General features: G+C 42.1%; 1 protein-coding gene across 2 annotated transcripts in view; it reads right to left on the bottom strand.

The window, feature by feature from the left end:
• Nucleotides 1-16,858, bottom strand: part of TMEM62 (transmembrane protein 62) — a 20,589-nt gene extending 3,731 nt beyond the window's left edge. The window contains exons 1-13 of one of the 2 annotated variants that reach the window (XM_061997527.1): nucleotides 16,588-16,858; nucleotides 15,010-15,412; nucleotides 13,056-13,167; nucleotides 11,801-11,938; nucleotides 10,732-10,777; nucleotides 9,866-10,007; nucleotides 7,698-7,822; nucleotides 7,450-7,572; nucleotides 6,495-6,650; nucleotides 4,315-4,474; nucleotides 2,806-2,919; nucleotides 1,776-1,860; nucleotides 64-168 (exon numbers count right to left, since the gene is read on the bottom strand). In XM_061997527.1, coding sequence (XP_061853511.1) covers nucleotides 64-168; nucleotides 1,776-1,860; nucleotides 2,806-2,919; nucleotides 4,315-4,474; nucleotides 6,495-6,650; nucleotides 7,450-7,572; nucleotides 7,698-7,822; nucleotides 9,866-10,007; nucleotides 10,732-10,777; nucleotides 11,801-11,938; nucleotides 13,056-13,167; nucleotides 15,010-15,174 — 1,471 coding nt within the window. In that variant the 5' untranslated portion in view covers nucleotides 15,175-15,412; nucleotides 16,588-16,858. Of the gene's footprint in view, nucleotides 1-63; nucleotides 169-1,775; nucleotides 1,861-2,805; nucleotides 2,920-4,314; nucleotides 4,475-6,494; nucleotides 6,651-7,449; nucleotides 7,573-7,697; nucleotides 7,823-9,865; nucleotides 10,008-10,731; nucleotides 10,778-11,800; nucleotides 11,939-13,055; nucleotides 13,168-15,009; nucleotides 15,413-16,587 lie in introns of those variants that run through there. The other variant, XM_061997528.1, reaches the window with a different exon arrangement.

Below are 16,858 nucleotides of genomic sequence, written 5' to 3'. Positions count from 1 at the left end.
TCAGAATCTGATGTGTAATTTAAAAATACTAATTTATGTCTTCTGATACTCTAGGTTACTTACCCAGAACAGTGTATAAATTCAGACCCAGAATTGAGTAGTAGAAGATGTTAGTTTTACTGAAGACGTGAAGGGAGTACGAGGTCAGAGTAAGTAGTCCTGGCTTTTCTAAACAGAGACAACACTTCAGAAAAAATGTGTTTGATTCACATTGCAACACATGTATACATACATCAAAATGTGTACTAGTCCTTGTGAAACAAATCTGCACATTATTTGCTCATCCTATTAAATAAGAAATACAAAAGTAGTATTTGGCAGGTCTGCAGAACAGATGCAAGAGAACACACTCTACTATTACTGTGCTAACTGAAAGTAAGGAACCAATAAATATAATAATCTGTGTTAAAAACAGCAGAACTGCCATTATAAACGAGTACACTGAGCTGGTTCTGCTCTGGCAGGGGGGTTGGACTGGATGATCTTTCGATGTCCCTTCCAACCCTTAAGATTCTGTGATTCTATAGCCAGAAGATTAAGTCAGATAGAATCAAAATCATGGAGAGAATTAAATGAAAAGAAAGAGATTGAAAGCCGTAACTGTGTAAACCCAAAAAGGCACATTTAGCATGGGCCATGGGCCAGGTGAACTGGATTTTCTTTGATTAAATGTTCTTAGTGAGATCTGAGAGCAACTCAGCTAAAGGACAGGCATTAAAATAGCAGCATTCTGACAAGCGTGTGGTCTAGCAAAAAAACTTTACAAGAGCAATATTTGTTATCTAAGTGAAGCAGACAATTCATCAGTTGAGGTTGAGAGCCTTCCCACAAAAGGCAGCTTTCAGAGTTTCACCTATAAGGTAGCTGCCCTTCACACAAAGCATTAACTCCCAGAGCAAGCTTGACCTTTGTGCATCAACAGCTCTAACAAATTTGTTCTCCAATTCATAAAACATCTGTCATGGTCTACAGGGACCTAAGTGATCACTGAGTGCTAGCTCTTTCCATTTTTCGCTGCTGAGTTCCATGAAGGCAACTGAAAATCTCTTCTTTTTCAATGTAAGCAGTAGCTGTAGTTTCCCTAGGACTCTAGATGATTATGAGTATAAAGGAAGGGACATAATGCTGACATGAATCGGAAGGGAGGTGGCTGCCCAAAAAAATCTCATTAGTAAGGTGTGGTTCAAACAGTTGTTTACAAGATAAACACTACAAGCTTAATAGTATTAATTTTCACTTACCAGATTTATCACCAACAAAATACCAAGTAATGATAGGACTGATTTCATATTATTTTGAGAAAGACCCAAGTTTGTTCATGTTCCTTGCAAAGATTAACAAAAATTCTTTTTGTAGTAGGGAATCTGTTTCTCCACTCAGGTGACAGAGAATTCTGTGCCAGTTACAGTGAAACAGTCACACACAGACAACTCAGAGCAAACAAAACCTCCTTTTCCCTATGCATTGGACTCTTCAGGGAGAAAATGAAACCTTCAGGCTTAAATTAATTGAGTTTTTGCTTAAACAAGGATACTCAATCAAGTTTTTAGTTTAAATTTGCTTTATTTGAAATATTGGAGGTTTTCTCAATCCCCTTAAAAACAAAACAGCAGCTTCTCAGAACCAAATCAAACCCTGCAGCACTAGATTAAAAATGCACACAGTCATTAACAGCACAATTACATATCTATATATAGCAGATAGGTAAATAGTAGGAAAAAAAGTTCAGGGAAAATGAGATACTCTAAAAACCAGAGACAAGCATTGGTTCATACCTCTGAGTGCTGGCTTTTGGATGTATCTGAAAGTAAGGAGCAAGGCGAGCTGAATCAGCACAATCAGTACAAAGAGCACACGAGCCTGAAAAGACAAGTTTTCTCTCTGAGGCAGCTCTGGAGTGGCAGCTCTGGAGTAGCAGCTGCCTTTGAGCAGCCCTTACAGACACAAAGATTTCTAACTGAAACTCATAGTCAAAGCTTGATGGTGTCCTGAAACTGAACAGTAAAATGAAGTTTCTAAGTTACTGGACTTGCAGCCTACTGACTGAATTCAGTTGGATGACTGAAAGGGACAGACCCGAATCTTTAAAGAACTGGGTTTGTAAAACACAGCCATTGAAAACATGTCAATACTCTTCCTACATAAAACATTTTCTGAGTATTATACTGAATAGAACTACAGTTCAAGACATGGTCCAGAATATCAGTTACTTAACAAAACTAATGTAACAGTTTTGAGCCAATTATGATCCTATCTACAGTCACCTGAACTTTCCTGTGTTCTCTAAGTGCACCTAAATTATGATGACATGCCTTCTTTGCATAGACTGAGCTGTAACACTTCTGGATATGACCTGGAACTTACTGAAGTAGATGGGAATTTTGCCTTCCCCTAGAGGTAGCTACAGTGTCAGCAGCTGGTGTAAGACTTTTCCCAGCATTCTTGCCAGTACACACATTGCAACAGATCACAGTGAAGTTTTCTCTGATTTAAGATTTCTTTTTTCTACTATCTCCAGTAGTTTCTTTTCCATTTCTTGCTTAAACACAATGTGTGTATACCTGTGCCCAAAAAAGGGACAACTGTGACTAAGTTAACTATTTGCAGGAACCACTGCTGCACAAATCACACTTGAAGTGTGCAAGTTGAGGAAAGGAACTTGGAAGCATTCGGGGAATTCCAGCGGCGTCCTAGCTGGAAAAAGCAAAGTACGCTCAAGTCTATTGGGAGTTAGGAAAATGCCTCCCTCCTGCAGTCTCTGGGGAAAGCAACACAGATGACAGCTGTTTTGCCAAAAGTACTTACTAATACATAGTGGTCTGTGAGAAGAATAACCGATGGCCAGAAGGCAAATCTAAGAGAAAGGTTTTCTTCCATAGCAAATATATGGTGCCGCGTGCTAATTCTTCCTGAAGCATCCTACATTGGTATAAAACAAGAAAGCAATTAGATACCAGTAGTGCACAAAATATCTACTTGAGTTGCTAATTAGCACTGCAGCTCTTCTGGAAAGATCCAAGTGACACATGCATGTCTGGCATACTGCAGGATTAAATACTTGCTGATAAACAGCAACAGTGCTACATTTGTTCAACAGTTTGATACTTCTGCATGTGTAACACTGACCCTTTATCTTCCAGTATGTAATAGTTATTTATAGTAAAGGATTCAGTATGTTTAGTGTGATTACAGCTGAGACAATATTTAGACAATCCCTGAAACAATATACAGGAGTTGAATATTCATATTTTCTGCAGGTACCTAACTCAAGTTAAAGCTTCATCCTCCTTGCTTTCCCAAAACTATTCAGTTACTAGGTGCAATAGTGATTTAGGACTGGAGGGGAAAAGAAATGAATTTTTTAAAAATCCCATTCAGTTATCTGAAAACAAGCCTGTATTTGCAAGCAAACTATTGCTATGGAGGCCTGTGTAACCCTCTTCTAATGTTACTCAGTTTTGTACATACGTTTTCATCATCATCAAAAAACTCCCAAGAATAAACAACTTACAAAATGTAGCTTTCCCAAGTAAAGCCTCACAGAAATGGGCAACAAGCTAGGAGGTAGAACACTGTCAGGACAAAAAGGCTGTTAGAAAAAAAACAGAAGCAAGCAGTATTGCTCTTGAATTAGAAATAATGCCTAGTGGGGTGCCACCAAGCAGGACAAAGCTGCTTTTCCCATTACTATTGTGCAAATGTGCAGAATGTTAGAACAGTCTGATTGAGTTCTGCAAAGACCACTTGAAGGCACAAAAATATAGTACCAAGAATGGAAGAAGTCACTGAAAAACATCTTTTGCACCCAGTAATCTAGTATCAGTTAAGTGTGATGTTCTGGGAAACAGAAATGGTATTCACTGTCAGCCTGTAAGAAATCATGAGAAGAACTTCAAATGGATAATCAGACACACCACTTCCAGATCCATTCCTTTTGCCTTATGAACTAACATGATGCTACTTCCTCTTTTCCTTGATCAATTTCCTCCAAGACAGCCTTAAAAGTTAGTTGCTGCCCATTACACAAAAGAATTCCTTTTTGACCAATTACTTGCTCTTCTCTTATGTCTTACTACATTTCTCATGAAACCCAAGAATCCTTTATTTTGTCCAGATGCTTTATGGATGGTGTAGTGCTCAGCAGTCAGCATTTTTCCATTCAGTAAATCCTCTGGGGATTGTAACGAGATAAATATGAAAGGAATGAAAGTCTGTTAGCATGTATTTTGTTTCTAGTTTTGTGGTGCAGAAGGGTGATGGCACAGATGTGACAATGTAAAAAATCAGTACAAAGAATGCCAGCAGGTGCCTTACCTGGACAGTCACATTGATGTGATGGAACCCTTCACTGTAGTTTTGGGGGTTCCACTTCAGTACATAGAGAGGGCCAGACACATAATGTGCATTCCCCAAGTCAACTCCATCTATGTAGACTTGGACAGAGACAATGACAGAAGGAGAGAAGGCCAGAATTCTAAGGAATAGAAACAGATTTGTTACAGGGCTTGCAGACTTTTCATTACTTCAAGAGAAGTCCCTAAAGATTATGCTACCTTAAAGTACTTAAAAGTTCAGAACAGTTAGAAATTAAAACAAAGAAGTATCTGTAGGTTAACAGCAACATGGTAGTTCTTTCCTACAGTGAAGATGTATGGTGTTGTACAAAAGAACAGGATAGAAAACTGGGCTGTGTAACAGGCAAAAATGTGGCAGAGCTCTTCAGGTCCTGGCAGAAATAATCTTAGTGCTCTTGCTGTCAAGACATTTGCTGACACAAGTGGGATGCATCATCCTGCACACATGCAGACATAAAATCAAACACCTGTACATGTCTTAATTAAAAATTACCAGTCTCTCTCTCTCTCTGAAGTTCTTTGTTGTTGGGTGTGGGCTTTTTTGTGTGGTTTGGATTTGTTTTTTTAATTTTTGCTAGTCAGAACTGAACTGAGTTTATGAGAAATGGAGTGGAGCACAAGACTGGTATGACAGACCTTCCTGGAGCATCTTCCTTATGAGGAAAGGCTGCAGGAACTGGGGCTGTTTGGTCTGGAGACTAAATATCTAAATGGTGGATATCAGGAAGTTGAGGCAGCACTTTTTTCTGTTGTATCCTGTGACAGGACAAGGGGTGATGGGATAAAGCTGGAACACAAAAAGTTCCATTGAAACATAAGGAAAAAGTATTTCCCTGTTGAGGTGAGGGAGCCCAGGTTGCCAAGGGAGAGTGTGGAGGCTCCTTCTCTGGAGTGTTCAAAACCCACCAGGACACATTCCTTTGTGACCTGATCTAGGTGGGACTTGCTTTGGCAGGGGAGTTGGACTGGATGATCTCTAAAGGTCCCTTCCAACCCCCACCATTCTGTGATTCTATGATCTGAGATACCAGCAAATAGAGTGTCACTGGGCAATACTGATATTCAGCAAAACAGTGATACTAATATAGACTCTGTATTGCACATACTTTTTTTTGTCATTTCTGGTAATACAAAAGACATTTCACAGTATGTTTCAGCCAAATGAAGGAGTCTCATACAGTGAATGATTCTACCAGTTCATATATTTAATACAATCATAAGAATGTCCAGGCTCTAAACAGGAAACTGGAAAGTAGGTACACTTAGGACACTACTTCCTAAATGGAAAGTATGACCAACTTCTTTTGACTGTAATTCTGAGTATGCAATATACCCATGTATTCCAAGTATATTGGTCTAACAGCAAATGTAACATATTGGAGAGGGCACAGAAATTTGAAATACTTATGAAAAGAATAGAAAAGGTGGAAATGGAAAGATGGGGAGATTTAAAACAAACATAAAAACTGGCAGAGACTTAAGGTGGTTTAATATATAAGGGATGTCAAACTGGAAGCATTAAGAGGCTAAGGATCATAGAACCATAGAATGGTAGGGGTTGGAAGGGACCTTTAGAGATGATCTAGTCCAGCCTCCCTGCAGAAGCAGGGTCACCTAGATAAGGTCGCATAGGAACATGTCCAGGCAGGTCTTGAAGACCTCCAAGGAAGGAGTCTCCACAACCCCTCTGGGCAGCCTGTACCAGGGCTCCCTCACCTCAACAGTGAAATAGTTTTTTCTTATGTTTAAGTGAAAGAAGCTCAAAATAAACACAGAAAACACTTAGTAAAATACAGAGATAAAATCCTGAAATTAGCAGAGGCAAAGTGCATGTGTGAGATGCATAACACTGATTGCATTAATCTAACTCCAGCAGCTTTCATTACATTAATAACAGTTCAGTTGATTGTAGGGGAACTAACAGCATAAAGAAATCAAGCCTGAATTATTACTGCATAATCTTTTGTCACTGATAGGATACAAAGTGAGCTCTCAGGAGCAATCTTCCAGAGACAGATGAATTCTGAGAACAGTGGACACACACACTTAACTAGAAGGTTTTGTGTACATTATAACCAAGAAAGCCCCCAGCTATTAAAATATAGCTAAAGACTGTGTAAGCAAGAGATGTCAGGGTACCTGATATGAGTGGAATGAAGAATTTTGACTAGTGGTTCGTGAACAGAACTGCTGTAAAGGAAGGACTTGGGATTGGTGATGAGAACTACAGGCCACTCCTCAAAGCTGAGATCTGCGAAGCTGAGGAGGTCATGATCAAACGCAAGGATCCGGTACCTGCAATGAAAGGAAGAAATCTGCCGCATGCACAGCTGATTCCTCTGCTTCCCGACTTCCTACACACAACTTGTTTGATTTATTTTCCATTTAGTTTCTTCAGTAGTTGACCCTGTGTTAACCAACTGGTTACCTCTGGCCAAATTCATTTTATAAGTCACCGAAGCACCACTCAGAATTGCAACTGTCAAGATCTATTGAATTCGGCAGGTGGATCAGATAGATGTATATTATGTTAAACAATTAAAACATAATGTACCTGACTATAGCATCTGGGTAGGTACTCCAGTTATGGATAAAGACTGCAGTGCTCTCTTCCTTCACACAAACAAGGATCCTTCTTAGGATTGCTCCAGAATGAAAGCTAATGCACCACTATACATTTCATGTAGCATCAGACACTTTTTAGTTATGTTGTTAAAGTAACATTCCTCAGGTAAACTACTTCTGTCTGAAGTTCTAACAGCTGGTGCAGAGCGTGGATATTTTGAAGTAGCAATGCTGAATGTTATTACAATTTATCTGTCTGCTTTGAATAGGGAACACATTCTAAATGCACCTTTAGATGTCCTCTTTTTATTTCCTAAATATCAAGAAGGAATCACATAATTTATTGACACACTGTTGGTACAGGGCAAAAAAAAATGCCCAGCTTACACACAAAGATGTTTTTCAAAAGCATCAAGTAATATCCATTCAGGCAGGTCTGATGCTTCTTTGAAATTCTGCAAACAGCAGAAAACAGAATCACAGTGTAACAGGTAGGTTCTATATGACTGCTCACATAGGGTGTACTTACCTCCTATTATCCATCCAGTCTCCTACTTCGAGTTCCAGAGTGCCACCACGGTGCTGACTGTGCAAGACTGGCATCAGCCCACCCATCGTATGTAGATGTCCACATAAATAGGCTGTGGCAGAACTAGTAAAAGAACATAGGAATTGTGGTTATTTTGGGTGAGAAGGCAATACCACTGCAGAAAATACATGAGAGGCAAGAAATGTATTCCAGACTGAAAATATAGGGGAAGAAAAGAAAGATCTTACCTCATTAATGATCGTATTCCTGGGGCTGGGGAGATGATGGTTGAGGTGGGGAAATGGCCAAACCAGATGGTATGATTGCTGTGCAGACTTTCTGTTGCCATGAAAGATAGCTCTTCCATTTGATTCTGAAATGGGCAGGTGTTTGAAAGAGAACCAAACATTATTTAACATCCAGGCTATTTGGAAAGAACAGCGAAAGGAAAAGCAGAAAGAAACTCATGAAGAATGCAATTCACGTGGATTTGTTTTGGTTTGTTTCCAGAGAATGTGCTCAGTTGCTCCAGGACCTGCAGGTGAACAATCTGTACTACTAGACATGGCCCTAAAATCTCATGTTGGAAAAAGAAAGTGAAAACAAGACACTCAACACATTGTTTGCAGCTGAACTCAGGAAAAGTGCAATATACAGAAAGACTTTGGTAAATTATATCCCTATCCTTTCTACTGATTATTTATACAGTCAAAGTCAACATGCTCGAGTTGATTTTCCAAACATCTTTACCTTAGTATTATCATCCCTACTATCTCTTGAGTTGTTAGATGGCCTTTTATAGGCATGACAGACCACTGGAACTGTATACTGTATGCTTTGGTCATTTAACTGAATGACCCGTGATGCTGAATCTTTAAAACATTACTCAGCCCTTGCTGTTAAAAGTTAAGCAAAAGTAACACCTTACACAGCAGGTAAAATTTCTCCTTTACTTGTTTGGCATCTGGTATTAAATCAAGCACTTCCTGTCCAGAGAGACTCCCAACACCAGTAATTAAATCAACCACTTATTGGTGTTGGGAGTCTCTCTGGACAGTAAGATCTCTAAGTCTAACAAAAGAGGCAGAAAACAAAAATCAGAGAAGAACACAAATCCACCCTTGAACCATTTTGCAGATCATCTTTTAGGACAACCCAGAGAACCACCAACAGTATTGTTTTCTCCTCCTACTTGAAATGCTGAAGGGCATGAATAAAGGAAAGAGAAATAAAGGTATGTTGAAAAAGAATGGATTCAGTATAGCATTCCAGCTTAATGTAACAGTCTAAGTGAAATTATATTTCCTTTGCCTTTATGAATTTGGGCTTTGAGAACATTTTAACCTAAGATATGCAATGAAATCACCGATACAAATCTGATTTGTTTTTCAAATACTAGCAGAGCTTTAAAAGTTATAGGTTCTACCTTTGCTTTCAGTTTTGTGCAAAGACTCCTGCTGCACAGTAATTAGCAAGCAAATGTTTGACTTACTGCAGCCAAGGACAAGAGCTCAACTGCATTTCATAGCTTCTTGAAAGTTTGTCTGCAAATCTACTACACCTGCTATGACAATGAGAACAGTGCTTGGCACTCCTACAGCACTTTTCATCTAAGTACCACCAAGCACTTTACAAACACCTAATTAAATGTTGAACCTCCTTCAGACAAGATTAGAGGGAGATCATTTTACTTTTCATTGAGGCTGTTATCACGGGCGAAAATGTGACATCTGTTTACCAGAGCACTGTAAGAACACTTCAGAAGGGTATCTCAAAACAATAGCATAGCAACAAGCTACAGAGAAAAATGAATGAGAAGCAAAATGTTATCCAAGCTGATTTGTGAGTCAAATATTAAGATTAATGTTATTCTTTCAAAACAATATCTTGTAACGTTTATTGACTCAGAAGACCAGGTCTGACTTTCCTGACTGACATGTTTCTTTATAGCAATGGAAAAATATGAAAGTAATGCTACGTGCAAATTTCACATCTCTAATATTAATGGAAAAAAGCATCTAACAAAGCAAAAAAGGAGTGAAATTAGAAAGTTTGGAGTTTGTTTGGTTTGGTTTTGTCTCCAGCTTACATGGAAATTGTTTATATTGTTTACAGCTTATATGGAAATTGTCACTCTGGTCTAGGTAAATGCCAAGAAACTACTGACAGCGTCCTTCAAATGTCTAATTGGACTACTTCTTAAGAGAAACAACACAGATACTCTATGTGTTAAGTGACATATTCCTTTTTCTAAATAAATGTCCCACCTGTATAATGACTCCAAAACAAAAAGACACTTTTAACTGAACACAAATCTTGCAGACTATTCTTCCTTAAAAATATAAACAAAACACCAAAACAACCACTATAGAAATGAGACAGTCATCAAAAAGGAATGCCAGAACTTATAAAATACCGTGTTTAAAATCCCAAAGAAATTATAGGGTCTTTTAGGGCCTGGGCTGAGTGTGGCATCCACGCAGATGAACGAATAGTTCCCAAAAGAGGTGGTGTGGATGTAATGGAAAGAGCCTTCTTTATGCCAGGCAGAGTATTTCCTGCCAAAATAAAATGGAAATATTGCTGTTAGGAAAGCTTGCAGCAATGACAAAAGTGACCTGCATGGTATAAATGCAATATTTCTTGCATTAAATCTAGCAACATCTTGTTACTGCACTAAAGTCCCTTCTTAAAAATCAATGGCATTAAAACATCTGTTTCAGAGATGATTCATTATGTGGGTCATGTGTTGAGACAGCAGCAGGTTAGCACAGAAACATTAAAAAAAACCCCAACTTTAGCATAAATACACTTTCTCTGAGCAACATTGTACTTTTTTATGGATAAACTATAGCCCAACAACATAAATGATGCAAAACAAACAGGCAGAATGGATGATGGCAGGACAGCAGGATCTTACACAATTCTTAATTAAAGGAGAAGAAATGTAAACAAGAATGGCTTCTTCCATCCCTTGACACATATAATTCTAAGAGGGCTTTAGCCTTCCTTGGTTTATCCCTGAATACCCTGGCAACAACTTACAATATCTTCAATTACAAAACATAGAGGGTAAGAGATAAGAAGTCTGCAGAAAAAAATCTCTAATTTCTCAATCTATTCTCTGCTAACTGGCAATGGAAAAGACAGAGGGAAGAGGAAATATGATCCTGGACTACAGGAAAGTCAGTGAAAAAGCAGATATGGGATAAGTGAAATCAGAATACTGTTTAGTGAGTATGACCTGGAATATAATGGCACCTGCAGGGGAAATAATTGTACCTGTAATAATTCCAAACGCTATCCAGGTGTGGAATGTTGGATGAATCTGTATGGGACAGAAAGAGGAAATGAAGAAACTTTGGGATCAAATTGTTCATTGACTTCTGTATTTTATTTCTGAATGTTGGGATAAAGCAGACTCTGCAGACATAATTGACAAGCAGACTGTCTAACCATGCACAGAAGACATTATATACTTGATGCAGCTGGCATGAAGTGGGAATAGTTTTCTCATTTAAGTTTCAATTCAAAGATACAGTTTTTGTGGGTATGTAAATTGTCATTTAGAGGCTAAAAGCTAACCACGTGTCTCCACTTTGGCCATAAATCTTTCCAGAAGCTTTCCAGATTGCGTGCAATCTCTGTAAGCAAGACATAACTCAGTGAAGAAATAGCATCAGAGAACAGCCTGTGTAGGGCAGCAACTTGGAGAACTTTGTTCTGCAACTGAGATCCACCTCTCCATTAAGGCAAGTAACAGAAGCCTGATAGGGAAATAGGAGTAAAAAGTCATACACAGGCTGTATATGTAAAAGCACACACTTGTTTTGCCCTTCCTGTAATAGCTGACTTCTCAAGTCTACAAGGTTGTCAGCTTGTGTTTGAATGCTTAGAATGTAGCGACAACTATGAACTTCCAGACCTTTCTATTTAAAAGAAAGCATATTTCCTTTAACTGCTGAATGTGTGATGCTTTTTAACTTCAACTTGTAGGGGGAAGGTCTATGAAAAGTAAATTGAAACCATTTCTTCAGTAGGGTAAGGTTATAGTTCGCCCTTCCCTTCAAAGATGGGGCATATAAACTAATGACCTGGGAAATTATGTCCTCCCAGCTGCCAGGCAAAAGCAATACAAGAAGACTCTTACTTCTCTGGGACTAAAACTCCAGTTGAACAGATACCTGTGAATAAATTGTGCCCTCAGTAGAGCAGATGCCTGGATGGCAAGCCCTTCTGACTCATAACCACCACCAACAAGCTAGTAAGTACTAACACTTTACCTCTAAATTCTAACTTGCCTAAATCAGGTTTGTAATCATAGGGAAGCAATGTTTCATTTCCTTCTTACCATGATTCCCTTTGATGTCTATCCACTTGGTTTTTTCCATGACCCTTGATCTCTTCAGGATTGAGTGGTAAGTTTTCCATTCTGCTTCTATCTGCTCAGATCCCAGTTTATCTCTTGTCTTAGCATCTGTCAGGTCTCCTGAAAGGGTACAAAGATGAGACAGAACTAGAGGCTTTCACAGTTTACACAAATACTGTAACTAGGCAAACAGGCAATCCCAGACTTCTAGTGGGAGTGGCTGCAGGTCTCCTGTGTGCAATCTGGACATTCCTGCCATCTATCATCTATCTAGATGTTGCTATAAGGGTAAATGCCTTCTTATGCAGATGCAGCAGCCTGCTCAAATATTTATCAACCGTGCCACTGCAGCATTTTTAATAGTGCCACGCCAAAGTAAAGAAAAATGTGATGTGTTCATTATACCCAAAGATTCTAGTCATAGAAGCTTTGTTTAACTTCACACCTTGTGTATCCCTTGAAGCTCCAGTTAGAGCTCGAACCACTCCCATTTCTGTTCATATAGTAATATATTTCTGTTCATAGAGTAATGCCTATAAAGACGTTAAAAGATGAATGCTAACTATTTCTGAACACTTAAAAACCAAGCAGCAGGTATGTAACTCTCCATAGAAACAGGTTTAGCATTAAGATTCTACAGCCCTTTGTATAGCAGTGGCTCAAAGCCTTTTAGACTTTTTTGCCAAAACTCAATCCATTTCAGTAGCAGTAGCAAGCTATCAAATGAAAAGGCAAGGTTTATTTCACCTGTCTTGGCACAAGATGTTCAAACAGAAACCAGCAATGAAATCTTATGTTAGTTCAGAGGTGAAATTCATGCAGATTAGTAGGGATTGTTCTGAGAGAGGAAATGGCTCTTTATGATTTATCAGAGACAGTGCTCACTCCTCTAATTTCAAATACGAAGAATGATGTAGAATCACTGCCAGGAGGACAAGAAGGAAAGTAGCTGCTAGCAAGGACTAAGCTGTAGTGACACTAGCTATATTGCATAATTATGTCCTTGTTGCACATCATACGCAGTAGACTCACCGTCAGACTCCAGACACGGAACAAAAACTAACTCTCTTGAGAAGCTATTCTCTGCTTCTGGCAGTCTGCCTGCAGCTGCAGTTCCATTTCCATCACTTAAGATCCTTTAAGGCTTTAAGGTTCTCTTGAGATCCTAGAATTTTGCTTATTTGCTCTTCCTTTGACAGCACATTCAACAAGAAATGTAAACTCCTGAATTGCTTACCTGTAGCTAGAACAAGTGCTGGCTGAATTATATCAATGGTTTCAGAACAGAATTTTTCAAAGTCGGTAGGTCGCTTGGGATCCCAAAATTCACTGATATGAATATCTGACACCTACAAAAGAGAACAATGAAACACTGTCCCCAGCAGAGGGTTATTGCTGCCCAGGTTGTTCGGCAAAGCCAAGTACATAAGAATGTAAAGTAAGGGCAGTCAGGGTGATTCCGATCAGTGTAAGAGATACAGGAAGAATGAGACGTGGTTAACTGGGGCAGAACAAAAGCAGAGCAAGCGCATCATATTGCCCCTAAAAGCACATTTATATCAAGAAAAGCTCCTTAAATCTAAGGGCATGCAATAATATGGGCAAATACATAGCTAACTACAGTAAGTTTTGATGGCTCTAAGTGGCCTGTTGACTTTGAGGTTCTGTGAGCTTCCAGTGCGACACAGTCATCTTGCTGCAAGAGATCTAGTTCTACCGACTAGTTCTGTAAACCAAAACCAGGAAACTTGGTCTCTCTCATTGCATCACAAGCAACAGCTCTCAACAAAATAGGTTGGACAGGACTTCGTAGGGGTGAGGAGTCATCATGCACGTGCCTTATCTAGAGAAGATGTGGCTCAGGAAAGGCAGGCATTAACAAGGGAGGATTACAAGGCTTACAGCAATAATAGAATGGATCTGGCTGACAGGAGAAAAATCAACTGTAGGCTTGTTAAACATTGATCTAGAGTGCCTACTATGCACTGGCTAAGAAAGGAAGTTCTGCTTTAAGAAGGTGAAAAAGCCATTAATATAAGTTCATAGTACAAAGATTGCACTTCAGTTCCGTTTCAGAAGAGACAGTCCTGTGCATGGGAGGAGAAACAAGGCAGGAACTGCAGGGCCGTAACTGATGATCTTGAGCTCTATCCAGTGACCTAGGCTAGACCTCCAGAGTCACAGGGGAGCCTGAAGCCTGTTTCCCACAACATCAGCAGGCACAACGCTGGATTTAGTGCTTGATTTGTTTCCAAGCTACGTCAGTGATAAAGCAGCTGTTACAGAGCATGTCTGAAAGAGAACATAATCACTCGAAACTAAAGCCAAGTCTCAAGTTCGCTGTGCCATGACCTATCCTTGGGAAAACTCCACTTCATCTTGAAATCTGTTCTGCTGAAAAGATAAAGCTAAAGTCACTCAAGGAGAAAAAAAATCATTGGAAAAAGGGACTTTGAAAGTACACAGCAATTAGAGAGAACAAAAGGACTAATAACACGCCAGCTTCTGCACTGCCTGCAGCTATCACATTTAGGCAAAGTGCCCTTAAGTTTGAGAATAAAAGCAAAACAGTACAAGCAGCCTGTTTCTCAGACGGGACTGCACAGTAACCCCTGTGACATCTCAGCCCTCAATTACCAGCTTGCGGTTCATGATGCACTCAGTGCTTCAGGAATGCTCTGGGGTGAAGGGTCAGAAAGGAAGCCACAGCAGTATATGGATGTGACAGTTTGCTTCCAAGACCATGCCACTTAATTTATCTTTTACATTCAACCTGGAAACAAAGCTGTGTGCGTTCAACCTAACATACATCGCTTATACTGACCCAGGATCTTCCAGTGCTAAAAATCTGTGTAACTGCTTTCTGAGCCATGCAACTCTTTTGGAAGAGGAAAGATGCTGGCAGCGTCTGCATTTGCCACTGGGATATCAAATAACACCGCACCAGGTACTGATGCAATACAGAGGACAGTGTAATAACAGGCGAGCTAGAATTACCCGCTTCTGCCACTGGCATCTTATCTTTCGGGTGGTCTAGCAAGACCGGCCTAACACCTGTAACTCGGTGTCGGCTGCGAGCTTCTGGCACGGCAAAGGTGCACGTTCACCGGGAGAAGGCAAACGGCAGAGCCACCCGTCAGCGCGGCGCCGGCCCGCCGCACGGCCGCGACCCCCACCCCAGCCCCGCTCACCTGCACTACCCACAGCAGGTTGTCGGCCTCTGCGCCGGGGGCGGGCTGCGGGGCCCGCGGGCGGCGGCGCGGCCCCTCCGCCGGCCGTGACCCCGCGGGTGTGTAGCAGTCCAGCAGCAGCGCTACAGCAGCGGCCGCCAGCAGCCCCGCCGCCAGCTTCAGCATCCTGCGCCGAGCCGCGCCGAGCCGAGCCGAGCCGCGCCGTCCCGCCGGCCAGCGCCGCTGGCTGCAGCACTTCCGCGTCGCGGCCCACCTCCCCGGCCTGTCGGGCCGCCCCTGGCGCTCGCCGCTGGTTGGCTCGGAGCACCGCTGCCAGGGAGGGTTTTATTTGGCGGGGCTGTGTGTTGCGCCTCAAGCTTCTCGGCCGTCCCCACTCCCGGTGACCTGTCTAGGTACCTGGAGGCTGAAACAAAACAGGCCCAAACGTTATCCGAAATATGCAGTCCGCAGGAGCCCTTAAAGCCGCCTTCGCGATTTGACGGGATGGCCTCGGGCCATTTCTTCACTTAGAACGGCCGGGACAAACAGACGTAGGAAGAGCCCGGTGTCTCACCCTGCTTCCTCCTACGTACAGCGTGACCCCGCGCTAGGGGCAGCGACCATGGCCAGAGGAGGCCGTGTCCCGTGAGAGGGACCCGGTGTTTGCAGAAGCAGTAGCCGTGGGAAGAACACACACCAGAGAAGTTCATTTGGGGACTGGCCCCCGTGGGACAAACCCTGTGTTGGAGCAGGGGAGGAACGCGAGGAGTTGTCGGCCACTGAGGGGAGAGAAGCGGCAGAGCCCATCTGTGAGAGACTGACCACATCCCCCATTCCCTTGCCCCCCGGGCTGCTGAGGGGGAGGAGGTAGAGATATTGGGAACAGTTTGCTGAGCCTGGAAGAGGGGAGGGATGGGACAGGGCGACCGTGAAGTGACGGTTGTGTTTTTCTCATCATCTTGTCCTGGTTTTGCTTTTTGTTCTGTTCTGTTTCTTGTGGGTAGTGGAATGAACTCTCCTTGCTTTCCTCTCTAGATCAAGTAGAATGCTGTTTTGCCCAGACCCAGCATTGGCATTGAGCTGTCCCTGCCCTTGTCTCCATCCACAACGTCCTTGGTTACCTTTTTTTCCTCTTTATCTTTCTGGGGCCTCCACCATCCTAATGAGGGTGGGAGTGGATGGGACGCAGCAAGCAAGAGACTGCCACGGTGCTTCATTGCTGTCTGGGCAAACCCACAACAGCCTATTTCCCCAGCCCTAGAAAGGTATAAACACACAGAATTGCACAACTGGACTGGTTTGCAATAGTCTGGAAAACTTCCAGCAGCCTAGTCTGTCACCGATCACCCGAGTTCCTAAATGCCCTCATCTTCTGCCGGAGTAACAGGTGCAGGGTACCCAAACCAGTTAGAATATGCTGTAGCAAGGGGGTGTGGAGGAAAAAAACCTTTGACCGAGCAGACAGGCATGTGGCTAAAGCTACTGCTGGGTCCTGCGCTGTACAAAGCTCACGGAATGCCGGCCTTGCTTAGCCCAAAGGGGACACACGCCGTGGCTGCTCAAGGACTGTGAACCTGTACCCGTGTATATGAAAATTACCGAAGCTGTTATCTTGATGCAGGGCGCTCAGCCAACGCCCACACCGTGCAATTTAAGTGCCCGCGGAGGATCTTCCCCTCTGCAGACAGGTTCAACACAGCCGTCATTTGCCGACCGTCTAGACAGATCTCGAGGAAGCGCTTTGCTGCTGCCTCCCAGCCTCCCCAGCCCCTCCCGGGCCTCGCTGCCCTCAGCCGGGGGCCTCCTGCGCCCTGCCGCCGCCCGGGCAGGGGGCACAGCGGCCCTGCGGCCGAGTCCCGGCGCGTCGGCC

This window comes from Colius striatus, chromosome 6 (genome assembly GCF_028858725.1).
Source record: "Colius striatus isolate bColStr4 chromosome 6, bColStr4.1.hap1, whole genome shotgun sequence".
NCBI classification, from domain to species: domain Eukaryota; kingdom Metazoa; phylum Chordata; class Aves; order Coliiformes; family Coliidae; genus Colius; species Colius striatus.
The sequence above is the reverse complement of the archived record's forward strand: the minus strand, read 5'-3'. Positions and strand labels throughout refer to the sequence as shown.